This window comes from Trichoplusia ni, chromosome 13 (genome assembly GCF_003590095.1).
Source record: "Trichoplusia ni isolate ovarian cell line Hi5 chromosome 13, tn1, whole genome shotgun sequence".
NCBI classification, from domain to species: domain Eukaryota; kingdom Metazoa; phylum Arthropoda; class Insecta; order Lepidoptera; family Noctuidae; genus Trichoplusia; species Trichoplusia ni.
Window position 1 is genome coordinate 3,811,255 of NC_039490.1, and position 23,335 is coordinate 3,834,589.

At 37.8% G+C, this 23,335-nt stretch overlaps 1 protein-coding gene across 8 annotated transcripts in view; it reads left to right on the forward strand.

Annotated features, from left to right (window-relative positions):
- The window catches only part of LOC113499834 (AF4/FMR2 family member 3), a 169,082-nt gene that overhangs the window by 95,639 nt on the left and 50,108 nt on the right, over window positions 1-23,335 (forward strand). For all 8 annotated transcript variants that reach the window (XM_026880397.1, XM_026880398.1, XM_026880390.1 and 5 more), the window contains 3 exons: window positions 2,672-2,804; window positions 20,284-20,378; window positions 21,702-21,776. In XM_026880397.1, coding sequence (XP_026736198.1) covers window positions 2,672-2,804; window positions 20,284-20,378; window positions 21,702-21,776 — 303 coding nt within the window. The remainder of the gene's footprint in view (window positions 1-2,671; window positions 2,805-20,283; window positions 20,379-21,701; window positions 21,777-23,335) is intronic.

The window sequence follows — 23,335 nt, forward strand, 5'->3', positions numbered from 1 at the left end:
CTATATTCGAATTCCAACTCTGTTTTCATTGTGTTAAAACTACGTTTCGACTTTTTATTTTATTTGGTGGCCGATATATTGTATGGAGTCAGTGTTCAGCTGTTCACTGACTTTGATATAAACTCTTTTGTGGAGTTCAATTAATTTGTGTGGTGAGTGTAAGAGGTCTAAAGTGGCTGTGGGTTTATTTAGTGGGTAATTGCATTACTTAACTTCTAGATTACTCTAGCGATTTTTGAATAGGTTTATATTTTCCGAATTTAAATACAATTTAAAATATCTGTAAGGTTTAAGTGGATTGTATCAAAGCAAATCAATATTCGTATTCGCCATAACGTAGGGTGTTCTAATTTTCCTCCCTCTAATTACGAAAACCAAATTTCCCTTTCCAAAATTTCAAATAAAATTTAAATCAACACAGTCTAAAGTCCGATTATTAAATAAAGCTTAAAACAATCATTGTGAGCGGTTCCGACCGACGCGGGCCCATTCGGCGGGGCGATTTAATTAATCATATTCTTGTTATAGTAACAAAAGTGGCGTTATCAATTTGCCGGCGATTTCCAATCAATAAATCATCACATTGGAATCGTTTTGATGTTATTTTACGCTACAGTACTACATAAAGCTCACATTGACATTCATCCGCAGCTATATAAAGGCAGGCATCCGAAATGCCGGCAATGTCTATATTATGCATAACAGCAGTATCTGCATTCATCACGCAACCCATCATACGTCATCAAAGCTCTTAACTGGTAGAGCGGAACCCCATAATAAACGCGTGATCTGTCCAAACGTTCAATAACGTGAGATTATGGTAAAAATAGTGGTATTATTTGCATGTATCCCCAATGGGCGCGTGTTGTGAATCACGTTGGACGACTGTGAGCCGGTTTATTTAGGCCGAGACGCGCGTTCGTCCTCGGCCCCGTCATATGCTATTTACGATTGTATTACCATTATAAGCTTTCGACTTCTTATTCTATACAATGCACTTGAATTGTTTGCTTTTGCTTCTTTTCGGTCTCGCCTTTGAGTGGAGGTATTCATTCCGAGATCGGCACGTGTCAGCTTTGAGTTACAGCTGTGCGTTGGCAGTCGATTGTTTTGTGTTTAACGTTGGTAACGAAGGGAAATGCTTTATTTTTGTTGAGTGTCGTTATTGCAAGTGATTTAATGAAGACGGAATACTTTTATAACTGTTTAAGTTAATTACTGAAAAGAAAATAATTCTTGCATCATGTCATCCATTAAGAAAAGATCTGCCTAACGCCTCGTTTCAAAGTGTTGTGGAAGTGTGACACCGCAATACACTACGTAGAGTGTCGTCTCTCTTCCACAACTGCAATAATATTACTTTAAAAGGCGTCGCCGTCTGATAATATAGATCAAAACCAGATTCCTTTTTCTACGTCACAGATGCCAGTATTAACTACTAGGTAATTACAATACGCGAACCATTTAATGCGTCATTTACATGCAGTATACAGCCACACATCCACAAGTATTGATATGATACAAATAATATTTACCTCAAATGTCAAACATGTTTACACTTCACTTTAAGCCCGAAATTAATGTATCCATATTAGTTTTATTAGCCACAATTTGTTTAGCGATTATATCGGAATTACATGTGCAATACCAACCACGGATAGGTTTAATATATTTTAGGAACATTGATTTGATTTGTAATTTAATATTGGTAATTTCGTGGAGGACTTGTGGTTCTATGCGTCCATTCCTATGCACGAGGTGCGGGTTTGATCTCAACCCAGGAGAACCACCAATGTGACTTTTTCAACGTTATGTATACTTTCTTAATTATTCTGAGATACCGCTGAAAACGGTGAAGGAAAAAACTTAAGGAAACCTGGATTCCAAATATTGGAATTTGAAATCGCAAACCCGCAGTGAGCTAGCCTAGTGATCAATGTTCAAAACCCTCCCTTTACGGGAAAGGCTTGTACCCAGCGGTTAATTTCAAAATCGACTCCAGTTTAAATTCATAATATTTGATACAAGTGAAAGTGAATATAGTTTGGTTTATGAATCTGACAGTGTAGAGACAGATGCCGAGACGTTTTCAAGGCTACGAAACTAGGTTACAAAACGAGGTCAAAAATTTGGCGTGCCACTAAATGTAGGATAGGTTGAGACCTTTAATATACGTACTACATAAACTGTTTGTGTAGTCAAGCTATTGCTTGGCTTGAAACCTTATCTTCTGTAGCCTTGGTGCAAACACAAATAGAACGCACTTGATACTAATTCCGCATCTTGATTTGGTGACTTTATAATGTATAAGTAACTATGGAGTAATTGTAGTTTAACTTAATGATTTTGACATGCAAACTCTTTTGAATAACACCATGAAAAATCAGATAACACACTGTTATTCTGATATCCAAGTTTCCAAGAATGTTATTTCAGACTATCTCATATCTGAGGACATACAACCACTTTTTATAGTAATATGACTGCGGCAGTGGAATCGTGACGTTTTGTGACGTGTCTCTTTCACACCCTTAATCTTAATTCTAGACTACACTTATAAATCACTTCCTAATTTAAGAGCATTTTATTTATAACCGAGTTTCTTCTTATTAACACTTCTTCTAATTAGTAAATTTATTTAATAATTATTTGTATTACATTTGTATTACAGGTAACAGGCAACAGGGACCGCGTGAGCCAGCAGATTCAGACGAAGCTCGGCGACTACCATCTCGCGCAGTGCTTCATCGACGACCCCAGCAAGTCCATCGGGATCTGCGCTGAACCGCCCAGTCCTGCACCATGTAAGTACCCTTAAAATTAAGGTAGAAGAGGTGAGAAATGTCTTGAAGTTCTCATACATTGCTGGCTAGCCATACAGGGTTGCAGTCGTCTCTTAGAGTAACTTCGCAATGTATGGGTAGTTGCACGACATTTCTTGTCTAGTCTAAAAAAAGCTTTTGTGTAAGGAATTTATATAAAAAGCTTCTCGGTTTGTACAGCGTCCAAACGCAAAAGCTCTGTGATAAGGAATAGTGCCTTTCCGTGCAAAGGCAACTAAAGATGTCTTATTTCAAAAAGGAGTTAAAGATCAGTAGTGTTTTAGGAATATTGAGTAATTGTAAGAAATAAGATAAGTAAGGAAAGTTTTGAAGTTGAAAGGAAAAACGTACGTAATGTTACATTAAGTAACCGACTCGTAACTAGTTCAAGTTTGTAAAACATAACAGATAACACAGCAAGCTCAATAACAATCGTATTGAAGCTGTTTTCTCATGTAAGCGATTGATATCTTCTGAGAAATAAACCCATATCTAACCGTACCTACATTTGTTCCGTACCACGATGTTTGCGCAACTAACACGTATTTACGTACGATTGACCGCGCTTCACTGCCACCACTGTATCCCAAACTCAACCGTACTGCTTTAGATATAAAGACCATTAAATCTAAACCACTGATGTGCAATGAGTTCACAAGTTGAGGATTCCGGGTAGGTTTCTGTGCCTCCTGTATATATTAGACCGATTAATTAGTTACGTTTTGATCGAGTCTCTTTGTAAATACGCACTATCACTCGAAGTTGTTTTCAAGGCTAATTTTATACTTACTGCAATTTACATATTGTTAGGTAACAAGTCAACTATTTTCACTATTTAGTGGATTTTTCAAGGGTCTATTAAATCAAGGTTTAAACTCTGACACCATGTTGTACAGCAGCCAAACGTTCAGAAAGAGATCGCATTATAACTTCGAAAAGATATGTATAACAAACTTGTATGCCTTCGTCAAGCTGAAACCTTGAGAGAACTATAAAAATAAAGGTTTATCAGTAGCCAACGATAGCACAAAGCAAATATGTAACCCTCAGTTTTATTTAATAACAATTCATCGTTTGTTTTGTACGTTATCGCGCAGAATTTACAAACAACATATTTTCGAATAAAATTCATCGTATTATTTAAAGTTTGAGTGAAACTCTGAGCATATTTGCAATAATATATGCATGAGAAGTATTTTTGCATTAGTATGTAGATTTTAAGTACGACTTCATTCTACAGAGCTTAGTTTACTTGTGAAGTACTTGAAGTAGTCGGTTCAAGTTTCAAGCGCTTCCTTATTACTTAATAACTTGAAAAGATTTCACATTACGAGTGTCAGTTTGTGTAACATAGTTTTAATAAAGTGCCCCTTTGGTGGATAGCGAGACTTTTGAATACTTAGCTCGATAGCGGATTTTGATTTTTGAACTGCTTTCATTGTTCTTTGTTAGACAAGTTCTTTTTGTTTTAGTTAGTGTTTTACTACTTCTCGTATAGTTTCTAATCGTGAAGTAGTTACCACCATTAGGTGTTATTTTTTCTCTTCAGAAATCAGACTTACCTTTGTTTTCCTTCCACCTTCAGCGGTGTTTCAGAATAAATAATAAAGTACCTCAAAACCCTTTTGCCTGCAATAGTTCAAACACATTGAACCTAAAACCATCTTTCATACATGTGTCTTCAAATCAAATTTGTATACGAAAATTTTATCTATATACTCTTGACCAAACTATTGGAATTATTCGACGTTCCGAACCCTCGCAAAAGCCTTGAGGGATCCGGAAGCCATCGGCGTGGAAATTCCATTTAATTTCGAATATAAATTTCGTCTTGGCCCCATTCAGTCGCGATCTACGTTATGAAGTCCTTTATGTATAATATCATGATTATCCCCGAGTTAAGCTCCGTTAACTAATGAATAAAGAAAGCTTGAGCTAAATAACATGTTCAGGTTTGTAATTAATATCCAAATAGGGTGGAAAGTCTTCATTTAGAACTGGATGCCTTTTACTTGGCTAGAAGTTTACCAGCTGCTTATAGCTTCATAACTCTTTTCACGACTTTTTTTTTGCCTTAGTCCAGACAGAATCGCATTGTATCGTCCGTATTGAGACCGAAGGCGTCTCGCTAATTTGTAGATGCGCTTGATAAACAGATAATGACGCTAAGAACACTGGATGGGTTCTCGATCTTGGTTTAATTTGCTAGTACCATTTCAGGGACGAATCGAGTACCGAATTAAATTAAAAAATGAACCTAACCAGTTTTGTTCATAAGTTTGCTGTATTGTATTGATATGAACAGTTATTTATTAGAACCTTTCTGTTCCATGTTGTATGGCATATGAACAATGTGCTTGTATGAACAGATTTATAGTTTAGCCATACGTAACAGTATAGGTTTGCAGCACGGCACGTCGCGTTCCACATTCGATTTCCAACTACAACTGTAAAGAACACCTCGCCTAACATTGTATAATACACGATCAATAAACAAACATTACATAACAAACATAATTGCAATCACATTTACATAAATAGCAATATTGTTTCAATCAGCCCCGGTCAAGTTGCCAAACAAAACAATAAGAAAAACGAAATCCTTATAAACTCAACGGAAAGTTTTTATTTCTCTTAAGATTATACACAGTCGGGATAATTTAGGGGTGGACATTACCATAACAAAAGAGGATAGACAAAGTTATTTAAGACGCGGTCAATGCGTTCGGCCTAATTAACGGAATATTCAATTTCTCAGGTGAATCTGAGCGGTTATCCGATATTGTTTGCGTTGTTAAGGATGATATTTGCATAACAGATATTTAGTACAATTTGTATCGTTCTGCGTACCCTCTGCGGGCATATTCAGTGTGACGTCACTTTTCTTCGTGCCGTGTAATGAACAGCGGCGCGCGCGTGCCATTATTATTCCTAGCAGATTTTGTCAACAAAATATTTCCAAGTATACAACTTTTCAATTTGTTTACACGAGTTTGTAAATCAGGCGTGACACAACATCCTTTATACGTCCATTAAATAAATTGTGAAAATTACTATCCATTATAAAAATTAATTTCATAACTCCTGTTGTTCGGCAGCGAGGCGAGAAATTGTAAAATAGCTAGTTAGTGCACAACAGTGTGTTGTAGTGTGCTTGTGATCGACGGGCCTCGCAGTTGTGAGCTGATAATAAATGATTCAGTAGTGTCCGCCGGTTTCGGAGCCGAGATCACGGCCGGCCAGTCACTTTGTCACGCTGACGTCACAGCGGCGCCGTGACAGAGTGACGCGTCGCACGTCACGCGGCGGCGCTGGCGACGAGACGAAAGGTTGCAGATGCGTGTACGTCCTCTATGTAGCAAGACTGCATTGTTGACTATTGAGTGATAAAAGCTGTCAACGCTTGAGCTTGTCAAACACTAGTCGAGCGATTTGCCAAGAGAACTGAAGGTGTGACTCTTATTGTGAATGTATTCACACGTTAGTTAGTTTAGTTTTATCTTTAGCAAATTGGTATGAAATCTTATTTCTGATTTCAATTTAGTAACTGGAACTTATTTGAATAGGTTCCTACTAATATTACAACAAAATACAAACAGGATTGACACTATCACAACAGTTAACCGGATATATTAAAATGTGTCTCAAGCTGACCTCTTCATAAATATGTTAAACTAATCTCATTACACACTCCATATACAATTTTATTCAAACGCCGGGATTTATCCAAAAGAATGAACCGCTATAAAACGTTACCGCCATAAAAAGCTGTAATATATAATAATGATATTCTGCCAGAAGGAAATAATTGTAAGACAGCGCATAAAGCCGGGCCAACTAGTCTCGTTTTACGATCATACGGATACTCGGCTCGGCAGCTCTTAATTAAACCGGTTAGAACAATGTAACCTTATTCCAGACCTTTGATGTCCTATCAATTGTAATTATACATGCAAAACACAGGACACGACGAAAGTTAGATAAATATGTGACAAGATTATTTACTTGTGTTTATATCTCCGATGTATATGTAGTGCCAGTAGCAGAGTGGTTGAGACACCACGCTGAAACCACTGAGGGCGACGTGGCGTGGGTTCGATCCCCGCGTAGGACAACGTTTTCAGCTTCGGTGTCTTTTTCCATCTGACTTGAATGTTTGTGAATCCACCCGTGATAAATTACATTTCTTAGTTCAGGAGTCCATAAAAAAAGAAATGTTTAAGCTTTAATTGCCATTCTACAAAATTTGCACATTAGACTCATTTACTGCGGTGCTCGCATGCGACAGCTGTTTTGTGAAAGTCACTCTCCATTGCCATTGGCTCTTTACCTATACGACAGTTTAAACGTTCCCATGCAATGTGATTACTTACCAACATAACGTCACATCAAGCGATTGTTATCTATTTAATATCCGATCTTTATTGACCCTTGTCAATAATTGTAATGGAATAGTGCCTTGTCACGCGCGACTTCAACGTATAAATGTATGAGCTATGATGAAAATCAATGAATTGAGTCTCGATTGTGTATGTAACGTAGAATGACCCAGTTTTTGTGCGGACCTCAAACCGGTCTGTGTACGAGTGTACGTACAGCGGAGTAAACAAGCAGTTGATAAATGATTCAAAAATCGCGAGCGACGCCCTTGTCGCGTGACAAATATTCGTGTCGTGTGACGCGCTCGCTGTCGCCCGCAGACGAGACAGCGCCGCGCCCCCGCACCTAATGACTGAAACAAAGCACTTGTTTGTCATCAACGCCTTTCACTCACAACGCCATACGGGAAACCATTCCTAACTCGAATATTCCAAATTAATTTCTACACCTCCCTGTATAACATGCAGTGGGCGACTGTTCTATTATAAGCCACTAAGGCGACAAATATTTAGTGTAGAGAAACACTGTCTCTCACATACTTAATTTAAGTAAGTAGTTGGGTGATCACTTTATTGTCGTGGAGCCGGAAAAGGAATTTTAATTAAAACCTCTTTATTCAGGTTGAGTAACATGATCGATGACGTCACCTGTGCTTTCTGCATGCAATACGTGTGTAAACAATTAATGTCCGAAGAACAATGAGCACAGTCGTTAAAACATAATTCCCATTGTAACGCTACAGTCAAACCGTAACTAACTCGGCCGGCCGCCTTATCACGTAAACCGATGGTTTATTGGCTTGAACACTTTGTCACGCGACAAGCCTTATTTGTACCAAGTGACGTAAAATAATCCACAACTAGGGTTTTTGTTTATCCTCGCTGTGCTATCGATATCGAAATATATTGTACGCTACACAGAAGTCTGTTCGGTGTAAGAAAACACATTTCACTGATGCATGTGTCTCATAACTTACGAACGGCGACGTACTGAACCGCCGAGTTAGCTATTGCTTGACTTCCCAGTGAGTTATTGAGTTGCAGGCGTGTATCGGTTGGATTTCTTATTCTAAGAATATTCCGCAGATTATTGAGGTCGACTAGATTTACATTGAATACGCTGTATAAAATACTAAATCTAATCGGCGTGTAGAGATACTTTAGATTTTATATGGATCGTAATCAAAGATAATAAAAATGGCGGTTTTGAGTAGAATTTGAGTACTCCGGTAAATGAAAGGAGGTTTCTATGTAATTGATGTGTATGAAATAGGAACAGAGATGGTTACGAAGAAACACAAAGCTGTTATCAGACAAAGTTCCAAGTAAGGGTAATTTACTGGGAACATTATATATCTGTGATTATATTGACATTGCGGGCAACAAGAGCGTGCGATTGGACGTGCATTGGTTTAATTCCGTTAACGACTTATCTCGTCACAACATGTTCTGTGTCCATTACATTCCGATGGTGATTTGATGCGCGCCCATGATAAATTATGGGCATCTGTCAGTGTTGACAACCGCGGACGGTGCGCCCTTGACGCACGCTGCAAATTGACTTGTCACTGTATTATTGTAGCCGAAATGACCTGCTGTGCTGCACTGAGCCCAGCTTATGGAAATTTAGTCAGAACAGATGAAGACATATGAGCGTGTGCTGGCTTCATGGTACACTGATTTTCGTCTTCAACGCCAGGTTTTCCAAAATGTTATATACGTGCCCTGTTTATTTCAACGCGAACGCTATGAGTCACTAACATCGTAGTTCTATCGTATTAGACCAATGTGCAGTAATAAAAAACAACTCACAAAAAACAAATAATCGTGAACAGTGTTCATATTTAAATTAACTGGCGATGCGCAGTTGATGTTGAAAACAAGATCTACACTTATTTATAGCTTTATAAATAGACTCTACACGATACAACAAAGCAACAGCGACACACAGAGGAAAAATATAAGTACATCTTCATAGAATTACTTTAAAAGGATATAATGTTCCAAACGATGATCCAATAACATAAAGTTCCCATAATTATTGCAACAGATTTCACGAACGTTTTGAAGCCGTAATTTATTAGAGTTGAAAGGCTTTTCGTATCTCAGCGAAAATATCCGCTAAAAGACTTCTAAATATTGGGTTATGATCGCATTATCGTGAAAGAGGTTTGTAAACGAGCTAGCGAAACTGACGGACTGCCAAATAAGAGGCAGGTCAGCGGAGGGTTGTAAAAAAGTCATTATACCGAGACCATTTGCGTCAGCTTGAACGTTTACGTGTAGCACATGTATCATAACTAATTGAGTAAGCTGCGTCCGTTTAAATATTATAATCAAAGTTCTCCTTATTGACCTGTTTGTATTGTTAAGCTAAGTTTGCGTTTAGGGGGACTTTAATTTTATTTGGCAACGTCACAACGCTTGGGGTGGCGTGTTCTACAAATTTAACATGTGCCCCACAAATGGCAAGGGTGGCAAAACGGCCCATTAAAAAGTTAAGATAATAAGTACTTTTAGTGATCGTTAATAAACATAAATTAAATACACATTTGCTCTTTTTTGAAGCGCAGAATTTTCCTCATTGAGGTTGAAAATTTTTCCTCCCACGAATATAACACATTTTACAATTAAAGGCCAGTGTTTCAATGTGACGACACGACGATGCCGCTTCCGTCATAAACGAATTTAATTTTAAGCACAGATCTCGGTGAAATTTAATCTGGCACCATGTTGGATTTGACAAGTTACCTCCTAACAGAGGCCCTTGGGCATTTAAACGAATTGGATGGAATTTTACGTCCTTCAATGTTTCATTCACCTTCGAATATTTTAATGAAATTGCGAAAGAAATGTTTTCAAAAGCTTTTCACTTATCGGCGATACTTCTTAGAATTTAATATTGGAAAGGTTACTCGTAAATAAACGTAGGTAGTTGTTGGGTAGAGTTTCCACAAGCGTGAGTTACTGTTACATGGTAAGGAGAAATTGCTTAATCACATGTGCGGGTATGCAATTTTTCCTTAAGGTATAAGTTATGATTGAGCGCCCACTCGCCGGCTCCGCATGACGCACGACAATAACTGTACTTTATTCTGGAATAACTGTTGTTTGTCGTTCGTATTACCTATCGACTAATTTATCTGTGTGTGCTCTCCAAAGAAATGGGTGTGACGCACTTGGTCTTGACGTAATCTATGTATTGATATCTCCTATATCTAATAAAGTATTCTTTAAAATAATTCAACGTGTAATTTAGTGTTAAAACTTAACAAAGGAATAATAAAACGAAGCTTCTTAAAAAAGCTGTAAGAACGAACTGAAATAAGAAGGAAACAACATCTTACTTAACGTATATTAAAACTCAGGAGTAGTGCAACGCAATAATAAGTCTGGTAATAAAAACTGAGCTAGTTGAGTATTTCAGTGGCTGTTTTATTTACTCGTACAACGTGTTGGCCGGCCGCGAGGAATCAAGGGTTGGGGGCGCGGTGGGTGGCGGCCCAGACGTATCGGCGAATCCCGTAACGTAATACCGGACATTTTTATGTCTTTACCTTGTCCGCTTACTAAGATACAGTAATCAATCATATAGAAATCGAATTCTCCAACAAAAATGTCTATGACACAACAATTACTTTAACGCTTTTTTGTACTTTCCCTCGTTAAAAACACTAAGGCTATTAAGGTCTCAAACGAATGGCAAACATTCCTCTAAGAAAAACCGTGCATAAATCATTTCCACCGCAGCGCTAGGGGACTAGCAGTGAAGGTGAAAGCGTGAGAAACACTTAAGACACGTCACTTGTTCTAACTAAACGTAAAGGTCCAAGATGACTCAGAGGCTTCTTACTAGAAAAACAAAAGACTCACTTATGGCACTAGGCATAGACGGACAGAAGGTTAAGTGATCATTTGATACTCTTGAAATAATAAAATTGAAACTAAATCGCCAAAAGAGTCTAGTTATCTCGAATTCAAGTCATTCTTCATTCAGTTCCATGGTTTCATTTTCTTTAGCGACTGTTAATTCCGAAGCTCTGATTTATTCGGGTCTAAGTCCAATAGCAAATGACTACGCTATGAAATGTACGGACCCCTGAATAGTAACTGCACACTTCTGTTTATTGCTTCGAGTCTCGATGGTACATGTATACCGTTTGTCCATTTGTACGTTACTGCTGTTGCAAATAGGCCTTCTGCTGGTGTTCCCATGAATATTACAAGATGTGTCCGACCCAGTTGCGGAGTCAAGGTTCAATTCACCAATCATGGCCGCATAGATGTCGGCATCCGCCATTGTTTAAGCCATTACTAATGCATGCCGTTGTACCTTATGGATTCGGCTATAGTCATTTTATTAATTCGAATCCGAATCGACTGTTGAGTTAATGAAAAAACTGTCTGTCCAAACTTAACACTGATTTCATGTTATATTATAAATCAGCATTTAATAAAAAAAAAACTTTGCCGCCACCTAACTCATACCTGAAGCAAAATTAACAGGATATAGCCATATAAACAGCTTTATTACTACCTGTAAATAACAAAAAAAGTATCGCTGACGAATCTTTAAACCTCAAACGTTATTGCTGCTTGCTCCAAGTCGCACAAACGTGCCCGTTGTACTTAATGTTACTCTTTATCCTAATAAAATAAGCCCCCACCCCCCACCCATCCCATTGCCTCCCGAAAACCACTGGTCTTATGTGTACCTTTTTATACGAAGCTCTAGTTACACACCACGCTGAATATTACTCAACTTTTCGGCAGCCATTTTTGAATATGATGCACTTGCAACCACACAACATTTTCACTAATTCTCGTTGCCAAATACCGACGCTTTGCTTAACTGTTGGGACAAATAGAGTAGTTTATAAACATAAATGTTATTATACGAACTACTTAGCGACGTTATGCAAATCACTCGTATAAATATTAGTCTCTTGTGTAAGATATTTCTGTGGTTTACATTACATTGCCGTAGTTACGATAACTTTAATTGGAATTAATAGTAAGAACTATGATGTACTGAGTGCAGAACAAGACTATTAAGGGAGAAATGTGCATTTGTTTTATTGCCAGAAACTTTATTACGTTGCTTGTAAATTAATTAAATGTTTTGTAGATTTTGTCAAAACGCTATTTTCATTAATGTACTACACCTTTCGCCCTATAACGCGCAACAAAATTTTCTCCGGTTGAAATGATTGTTTTTAACATTCTGAAAGCAACAAACAGCACTCAGTCATGATAAGTAATCATTGCTACTAATTGTAGCACTTCACCCGAAGGTTTATTAGACCTCATACCAGACGGCCTGATGTGTATACAAATTATATAATAATTTAGCAACTCTACTGTATGAGGCAAACGCTGGCCTTTGATCCGTCTCGGCTATCAGTCATCATTTACACATCCATAATGCGGATGTTTTATTATAAAACGTTGTGTATTCACCCTTGACATTCATTCAGTCTCCCCAGCCTTATTACACGGCCCTCGCAAATATAATTTACATTTGTAATCGAGATTACAATGTACGTATTGTTTAAATGGGATACGGATTTTGGGGTAATATCGAGGATTTACGAAATAACGACGTAAACCGTCGCGTATAGAGTTCAGGATTATTTTAATATAAGTGAGGAGGTGAACTGGCGGCGAATGAAAGATTTATGAGGGTAATTCTTTGGAGGTGGTAAAGCCGACGTGAATGCTGAATTACTCTTATTATTTCTGTTAGTTCACTCTTTTATTTAGCTCGCCTCTTTGTGCGGTCGCGTTGAAATATGTATGCATGAAAATATGGGAAATGTACAGGATTAGAATGGTGTGCCGAAAGAGTTTGTTCTTCAGTTCTTCTTGTATTACTCATTCAGTCGTCTTAGCAATCACTTTTAAGAGGATTAACCCTCATTAGCTTTTCATTGTTACTGACTACCCTTTTACCTGAAGTTCTAAAATCCGTCATAAAAAGACAGCTATAAAGTAATAGGTTTAACGTGGATCAAACAACATGACCTAGTTTGTGTGATGTACTCACTGTCTACTTACATAGTATGTTGAGGCTCGACTCTCAGGACACCGATATGAGGTATTGCCCCCGAGGGACAGCTGGGAATTGATTCCGACGCCAGCCGAGAAAAATGAACAACACAGAAAAAACATATATGTTGTATTATATCGGGTTAGGAGTTGTAGCGTTCATAAAGTAGCGTGTAGGTCGGGCGGCGGCCAGCGCTCACAATTTATGGCCGTTTGACACTGGACGCGTGTTATGCGTTGCTACTCTCTCCACCAGTTACCCACTTATAATCTATTTTCATTGTGCGGATTCGGGGGGCGCCGCGCTCCGCTCCGCCCGCCTGGCCCTGGGGTGAGACGCTCCTGTTTGCGAATTTTCTGTAATCTTCAACGTGTCTCTTATTCGTAAAATATTCGCGCACCCTTTGATACAAATATCAAAGAGAGACATTTGATTTTCTTCTACACAGTTTGTTTATGGTTTTGATTCGGTAAACATTGCGTTTTGTTTACGTCAACATAAGTAATATAATCATTACGAAATTATTCATTTACTTTTGTTTACATAAGTGCTTCCGTGTCGTGACTGTTATATTCAAATCAATTCGTATGTCTACGTACGACTGTGCCCTACACCGTTGCGTCGTGGCAGTTGTTTATCAAGAAAGGGGAAAAACGCAGGCAATACCTGCGATGTAGTCGAACAAATAATAAGTAGTAATACATATAAACAGACGCTTGTTAGTAAGTTATGTTTGAAATCCGCCAGCGTGTGTCGTGCATACAAATAGGCTGAGTGTTGTCGGCAGACGTCGAACGTGCTCCACCAGACCTCGAATAGACGTTGATTATATGTAAATTTCAAGAATTACTCGTATTTTGTGCCTTGATGCCATTTTTGATGTAACATGACTTGCACGACGCCGGCGTCGCAGCAGAACCACGGCTTTATACGTTTATTTCTCTTGTGAATATCGTAGTGTCAATTGTTACCACACATTATACGCATTTATATTTTGTAAGCGATTGGTAAACAAGGCAACTTCATTTGTTCGTGTACTGTACTCGAACTGAATCGGGTTTTATTTAGCAATATTTATTTTATTTGTGACCTTCGGACGTTAAATGTTGATTGGAGGCGAAATTTAAACATGACTTGTCGGACCTTCTGCGAAATCTGTTACCACAAGCCGTTACCGCATGCTGTACAGTATTAGAAACTTAGATACCTACATCTAAGTTTCTAATACTGTTATACTATAAATATAATGACTATTTTTTGCTGGAAAATTTTTGTTCTAAACGCTAAGGTAAAAAACAAAACAGATCTATAAGCCCGCTAAAACCTCCAGTACTTTTGACCGAATAGCTTTCCACGTACATGGAAACCAGGAATGTTTATTTAGATTATTTGTTAGCTTACATAATTGGAATGCCAACCTAAAAAACTTTACTACCGCCGGCCGAGATAAAGGTTAACCTAGAGAGCTTCGTATCTCCCATTGTTGTAATGTGGTAAATTATACTCGGACAGGATTATTGCAAGAGGGAAGTCTAAATCGTGGCTGTTCCGCAATCGCGCTCCACGTAATAACCTCGTAATATTCATTTAGTACACAACCCTAACCGCGTCTGCCTATATAATGACAGAAGTTACATTTTTATGACAGTTGTAAGAAAGATTTCTGCTCGTCGGAAAGCTACGGAGGATGAAATATGTTAGGGCTGTTACACGTCTGTATCAACGTGAAAGAAACTAAGTTATTTATCGGGAAACAGGGAGGGTCTAAGGTATTCCGAATTACCTCAAGATTACACAAGTTGCGACGAAATGTTCTTTCCTAACTCATTTAATCCATTGGCGAGTCGCAATAGATATACATCACCCCTTATGATTGGTTTTACTCCGTGTTTTATAGCATCATGGCGGTTTTAGTTTTTTTTTGTGTCTTTGCATCAGCCATTTCTTTGTTTTCTTCCTTATAATTTTGTTATTGGTTTGTCTTTTATTACTTTATTGTTCGTACTGAACGTTTTTTCCTGTTCATCGCTCACAGTGATTTGTTTTGAAGTATTACTTGTTATATTTCATCGTAGTACGTAAGAGCGTAGTCCACAGTATAAATATGTCCGTTTTTATCTAAGGTTAGTCGATTGTGTCTGCGTTGTCGAGTGCATTCGTTCTGTTTATGCAGGCGGTTGTCTGCATACAAAATACTGTAGTCGGCGGCGAACACCGCCATAACCAACTGCCATACAAGAGTTATAAAAATACCTGCTCAACTACAAGCCCCCTTGTTTAACAAATGGTTTACGTCGATGATTTGCTTCCACTGCCTACCTGTCTATTGTAAAGTGAGAAAGCAATTCGCTCGACATATTTTAGTACTACTGTAACTGCTGCAAAATATTACCTGTACCTTCACTTTAAACGTTTGTCTATAAACAATATGTAGTTATAGTTTAAAGGAGCATTCTCTTCTGTTCATATGACACGAATTCCTTAGGACAGCAGAAATCACGAAAACAGTGTTATTCAATTTAGAAAGTTGCGATATAAAATAGTTTTTCTCTGCCAAAGGTCAGGTTCGCTTCGATCTCGCGTGAATGTATCCGGCGTTAATATAAATAGTGTTTAATACGTGTGTTGTATGAATAAATCGTATTAACTTCCTTGTAGCGTAGGGAGAGGCCTCGAGACGTGTCGTCGCGGATCGCATTGACCCGCTTACGTTACATTTCGCGGTGTCGGGCGACCTCGACGCGAACAAAGACGCGTGTCCGCTGTTCTGCTCATCATTGCGATTAAGGACCTTCCGTATGATGACCAAAGCCTTTGCAATTTGTTAGATCTAAGTCAGAAATGTTTATCTGATATGATGAACGTGATCCGATTATATATCGAGAGGTCAATACTTGCGCCAACCGTTGATATTAGACTAAAAAAATCAAACCTCAGACAGGACTCAAGTTTATGACTAGCATCTGAGGGTTGATTTTTTCACAATATTATCTATGAATATTTAAATGAAAATATTATGGTAAACGCACCGATTTTTGTTAAAACACTAAAGACAGATAAAACACAATGAAACTCCTTTTGCTTTTGTAAATAATTTTAAAGAAATTCGTCCAATCGATCTCTTGTTTTATTGATAAACAAATATCTAACTATTATAATAGCTATGTAAAGAAAATTATTAAGTGCTCGTATACATGCAACTCGCCACTAACTTTTTCTATTAAAAAGTAATGCATTAAGAAAGTAACATAATTTCTTTACGACCGATTCAATTCTCGCGTGTTCAGATGACAAATACGTATGTAAAGCCATATTCGATCTCTATATAAATATGCAAATAACAGCTATGAATTACGTTATGTTGCTGTATTAGCGTTTTAACGTTTTTAATATTCAATTACGTTCAAAGAGCGGAACGACGCGGCATAAACATTATCTGTTATCTGAGTTAGTGGGATAACACCCGAGGGAAAGCCAAAAATGCCAGCAATAAATAATATTAATTCCGTTTTGTAATACACTACTGAATTTGCAAGTGACGTTGTAATTAACCAAGATGTTATCCGCATTTTGGAATCTAGATATTATAGTTTAAACCAACTATAAAGTTGTTGTCTCGATTCATACACAATTTCGTTTCTAATTTCGTCGCAAAAAATATCTTTGATGTAATTATAAGTAAAACAGTGCGAGTCGCGTATGTATGCGCGTGCGCACGTGTCAACGGCCGCAGGTGCGCGCGTCATTGGCCACCACTGGCCATTGTTCTCGCCGCCCCCTCGCCCCGCAACCCGCTCATATAAAACTACCCCACTAACTTAGCAATCAGGGCTGCCAGCTGACAAATACTTAAACTCCTTTACTTTAACATTGCTCATAAGCTTTTTTCGCACAGGAAATGGACTCAAACCACCTGGTGTCTTTTATTTGTTAACTACGAACCCTTACAAGCAAACATATTGATGTTCCCTTCCATATATAAAAGCTAAATTATTTATATATTCACACAGGTGTGTGTGTAGCGAGCATGAGGCATAAGATAGTAGAAAAACTTATTAGCATTGAATACGCAGAAGGCGTGGTTATCTAATATACTGCAAAAAGCACTCGTTACTAAACATAATCAGTTTAATGAGGAATGTGATCATAAACGAACGGATACTATGATTAAGACAGTCATTACGATTCATATGATAAGAGCTGTGTGTGTGGCCATTGACGGGATGACAAAACGAATAACAATACGTTCAAATTATTACAAAACTTGCGTATATTATCATGATTATAAGACTGGTAATAACAATATCTGGCGAATGGCGTGAACCACTTAAAGCATAAATATATAGCTGAGGTGTTGGAATGACAGTTGGAAACGACAGGTGGTCCTCCAATCGCTCTTTAATTATACCCCCTATGTGACAATTTTCTCTATGCAATCGTCAAACAACACGTATTACTGCGAACATTAATACAGACTAAAATATACTTACCCTTTCTAACAATGGTTATGTTTCTGCATTTGTAGTGCCACTTGGACAATTTAAAAACAAATAAGCTATATAATAAAAGTGTGGGAACTAACAAACGATTGACCCTGAATAAAAAACGAGTAGTTATCGATAATTTAAAACGATCGCATAAGGCTTTATATCCTATATGAATCAACAAAGCCACAATAAGCTAACGGTGTGTTTGCCATGTGAATTCGACACGCGTCGATCGCCCACCCCGAGCTTGCATTGTGTTCCCGTCTTCTTTTGTCGATACCCAACCTCTCAATATTCAGTTACCTTTCTACTGGATATTGGGGATTCGGGTTAAGAGTTAGATATCTGAATTTATATAGAATTGGAAGCAAAAATCTTCAATTATATATTATAACACTAGCTTTTCGCCCGCATCGAGGTCGGTTATATCGCGTTTCCAAGAGAACTCTTAAAAAGTCCGGGATAAAAACTATCCTATGTTCTTTCTCAAGGTCAAGTCTATCTCTGTTCCAAATTTCATTAAAATCGGTTCAGTGGTTTAGACGTGAAAGCGTAACAGGCAGACAGACTATGAGTAAGGATATAGTGTTAGTCAGATAGGAAGTCGCTTTTAATGAATTTATTCAGCTGTACTAAACTTTACCACAGTTTTGAGATAAATAAGTATAGAGTTGCAAATATAATACTTCTTTTATCATCTCCAATCCCAAACAAGTTATTGTTAGTATTTACGAGTATTTCTTAGAATATTTGCAGTGTCGACGCGATGCGATTCTTTCTCACGGTATCACCGACCCATTAATATAAATACCTGTTTTAATAACAGCTACCTAAAAGTATCAGAGTTATTGCCGAGAGATTAACGTGCGGTGTTCTTGGGTTTCATCTTGTACTAGTTGTTGCCCGCAGGCTCGCCTGCTACAAATCGAAAATGATCCGACGGGAACGTAAAATCGGAATTAAAACTATCTTTTGGGTTAATCCTGGTTATAAACTATCTGTGTACCAAGATTCGTCTGAATCCGTTTAGTGGTTTTTCGTGAAAGAGGAACAAACAATCACACTTTCATACATACAAATTTTCTCGTTTATAATATTAGTAGGATGGTATTTAGAATACGTGGTAGATACTCTCTCAGAACTAACTCCCATCGTTAACATATTGACATTTTCTATTTCTTTCTACGTGGGTTTTAACCTTGGGTATTTAAATTATCTGATCTATTCACGTGGAATTTTAATTCGTTACCAATTGAAGACCTACAATTTGTAAAATAATTATCATTGTGATGAAAGAGAGCAAAACGTTTGAACTTACAAATACAAACGAACCATAATTGGATGAAAATAATATAACAATCAAGGACTCTTTAAATTTCATTTCAGTTGAAAATGTATGGTATTCGTATGTATGTATGAACAACATCTGTTGAGATCGATATACTTGTATTACGCGGCGGTGTGTGACACGCCTTACTTATCGTTTCAACGCTAAACGAGATTCAGTTATGAATGTTATGATCTGATCTTGTTAGTGATGTGCATTAGCGGTTGTAAACTGGTAGCGGGTAATGGAAAATAGTAAATTGACCAATCATGTGTTAGCATTACGTGCGTGCGCGTAATTGAACCGAGATTCTGCACCGACGCGCATTCAACTAACAGATTTACTGAAAATCATATTATTTATTGAACTCGTATCATAATCCAATTACGTTGCTAAGCGTATTAGGAATTTTCCCATACGGGAGAGGATCACTTGGAATTTTTATTTTACTTTATGGTGTAGGTAATGTGGTTATATAAAGTTGAAGCAATACATGATCTGTATTTTGTATGTATGAACTGGACTTCGAATACCGGACAGGATTCAGTTAATGATAACGATATCCTCGAGATCAGTTTAAATATAGCATATAAAATAATTCAATTTTCATTTCTCATTACATTTCTAACCCGCACATAATACAAACACTATAAAACTCATTCTATAACTTTCTGATAGAAAAAGGTGAGGTAGCTATCTATTTAGAGGGGACTATATGGATCAGTGCGCAATCTAGGCGTCGTAACTTGGACTCCTTTGTCCTGATCGCAATCTCCATAAACCAGCTAAACACCTAGCCGAGATTCCCCTCACGAGTCCCGGTGGCGCGCCGGGCCCGACCCACCCCCTTCTTTTAGTTATACGGGAGTTAAAGTGCCTTATGATTTCGAGACTTTCCGCACTAAGGTGATGTCGGTCTTTTATTAATCCATAAAAATCTCGACGCTCGTAAACGTTGACACCAAACACGAACAATAATTACTTAGTCTCTGTTTAGATACGATGTTTCCAAGCTGAAACTGTTTTTGAGGTAGAAACGACCGGCGTGCGTGACGCTGACGTCTTATTAAGGAAACGAATTACACTTCTGGGAATTAACTTCTTTATGAATTTAGTTTATGTTCAGCTTAATATAATGACTGACATAAAAAAAATATCCGAAAGTATTTGAATGATTGAGTAATTGTGCAGTGTATAATATAAATATGTTTTGCTACAGGCCCACCGTCGCGGCGAGAGAGCGAGTTCAAGAAGCCGGCACACGCGCCGCAGAACGGCGTGCGCCACCACCGCCCCCACGTCCCACACAACAAGGTAAACAACCACATAACTATATGTATATACTTAACAGACTCCATTAAAACGGGGATCAATTTGATCCAATGTGTTTGTAAACATGTGCATGAGAGTTTATTAGTTTAATGATTTTCAACAAGCTTTTTTGCTCAATTTGGGGAACTGCGTTTTAGGCAATCCTCAACTTCGAATGTTACATCTTTTGTATTTTCTATTAAATTGAATTCTTATAAATTTAAATTAGGTACATGATACAATTCAAAATTGTACACAATTGATATATGGATGCATAAACACCCCAAAATTGCCTATATCTCCTACAATCCTTTGTCTCCTACATAGAAGTATAATTCTCCATGAACATTAGTTTTAGTGTAGTATACGTACGTGTTAGAAAAAAGGCGTTTCCTACGACACCAGTGTTCCTTAGGTTATGATAAATAACATGCTACACGTGTCTGGCGTGAGAACGTGCCCAGATATTCTCGTTATTGCGCTCATTCGGAGAATCGAGAAAAAATTCGTTACAACTGCGAGCTTATCGGTGCACAATGGTGTTTATTGTTACACTGTACGCTTTACAAAGCAATATCAGCCAGGAAAATGTCGTGTTATCATGAAACTTTTTAAATTCCCCACCAGTCTCCGCCGCTTCAGGCTACACCATCTTTTGTGCTGACTCGCTTTGCTTTCCTGAAATATGCTTAACGACAACAGAACTTTTTGTCGTTTAACTCTTTAAAAACTCGCTTTAGTACGATATGGTTTATCTGAACGTTTGTTTAGAACAAAACCCACAAACGTGTTAGGATACGCATTAATAATTATGGTCGCAGAGCTGATTAAGGGGGTCATACGATGCGTGACCGGCCTTTTCACGTCTCATTTGAAACTTCTCATGCCGCAACACAGCCACATCTTGGACTAGTTAATTCCTGTTTGAATTATTCATCAGGCGTACATTGTAATTAAGTTTAATGTGGTTAACTCCAAAACGGCGCCGGCAACTTCGATCACTCCGGGAAACTTGCTACATGTACATACGGTGATGAATGGCAGAATACATTTGATACGGGGAACTTGCCGAGTTACGAAATCAGGGACTTCAATACATTTCCTATGTATTGTCATACTGCTCACTTGATGTCCTACTTACAAAATATATTACCTATACACAAACAGTATTAGATTCTTTTAACGAATCGAATTAAATTGAGTGGTGAGCACAGATATCGGGCTCAAAAAGAAATTAGGTTAAGGAACATTATTTAAGAAATCCCAAAACGTAATTCTATTAAGATGGGAGGCGAGCAGAATATTAATGTATATTTTTTGGTGCAGAGCGATGGTTCCGGTACGACGGGAGCCCCGCACAGGCCGCCTCCGATCAGGATACCCAACGGCATCCAATCACAGGTCAGTTTGATCAGCACATCTTCCAAGGAAATAACAGGAGTCAAATAGAATGCTAACTGATTATACAAGTACTTATAGAGATTCGTAGATCAGCGCTTTGTCATGTCTGGGATCGTTCATGAAATCGAGGTATGTCCTTCCAACTGGTCAACTTGAGAAGTACTTATAGAGAAATATATGCTGTAACCAAAACTTCAAATCAATCAATTCAGTCCATCAAGGTCCACCGCTGGACATAATCCTCCCCCAAGTTGCGCCAAAAACAAGTAATCACAATAAGGGTAATAACGAAAAACATTTTCTGATTTTCATTTAAAGTCCTTAATACAACCCTCAGATTAAATGTCCATTTAATGTCGCCGCACTAAATAAGCGTGGTTTTGCTTGACTGATGTCAACAAAACTGTCAATTAGACCGAAATTGTGGTCACGACAACTGTCTATAAGACGTAAGTAGTCTGCAACTCGTGTACTATTGCGATTTAGTGATTTTAAACTGTCCCTTTGATTGGGCTGTTGGTCCAGTGGTTAGTGGCTCTGACTTCCATACCGGAAGACTTGCGTTTGATTCTCACCCAGGACAAATGATTGTGTGAAGAGCAAAATCTTTGTGTAATTAGTATGTTTTTAAAAGTTTAAATTATGATTATCAGTTGTTTAGTACTCCTAATTCAAGCTTGCTGAGTTTGAGACAGAATGGCATTGTAGAATATTGTATTATCAAACGTATGTTTCCAAAAGTTTGATAAATACTAGGGTCAGACTAACGACCGTCGCGTGCCCCTCCTTCCTCGGTCGACTGCTATGTCAATAATTAAACGATCGCCATTTATATCTTTGGGCGTTTTATTTTGCATATCGTAGTTTTTGCATTAAATTCACAGCTGCCTGTCAAAGTATTTTAAGGTGTACGATTAACGCGTGTAGCAATTTAATGCCAGCTGATTACTGATAAAGTTATCATGCTTGACATGCAGACGTTTGTCGAATACATGTTTACTTAAACATGGATTCTGAAGCTAATCGTGAGGTGTATTCATAATTATTTAAATGACGAAACTAGTTGCACGATCCCAATTAATAACCGTTATTAAATATACAATTAATTAAATTTTGTTACGTCTAATATTTTTATTTCTGTTCTTCATACTATAGATTTCCAGTTTCTTAATTAAGCAGCTATTTAATGCTTAAAATAGGGTTGTATCCCGCCTCGTTTCCCGAAACTCTATACACGTAATATAAAGTGTTGAACTTTAAATTCGCACCCACGTTTTCGTTCTGTCCCGCTTGATAGGTCAACAAGTGGGTGTTCACTATTATATCAAATGTAAGCTTTTACTACTTAATACAACTTGATTTATTGGTATTAATATGGGTTTATTATGTTTAATTGTTTGTTTGTTCAGTCATTAAGCTGTTTTCAATAGGTGCCTTTGCGTGTATCGAGTTAACGTTTCGAGTGTTTCAACAGTTTATGTGTTGGCCTTTGTGTCTTGGAGGTTTCACGATAAAGGACGGACTAAATATCGACCTCGCTTTGAGAAGGACAAGTTTTT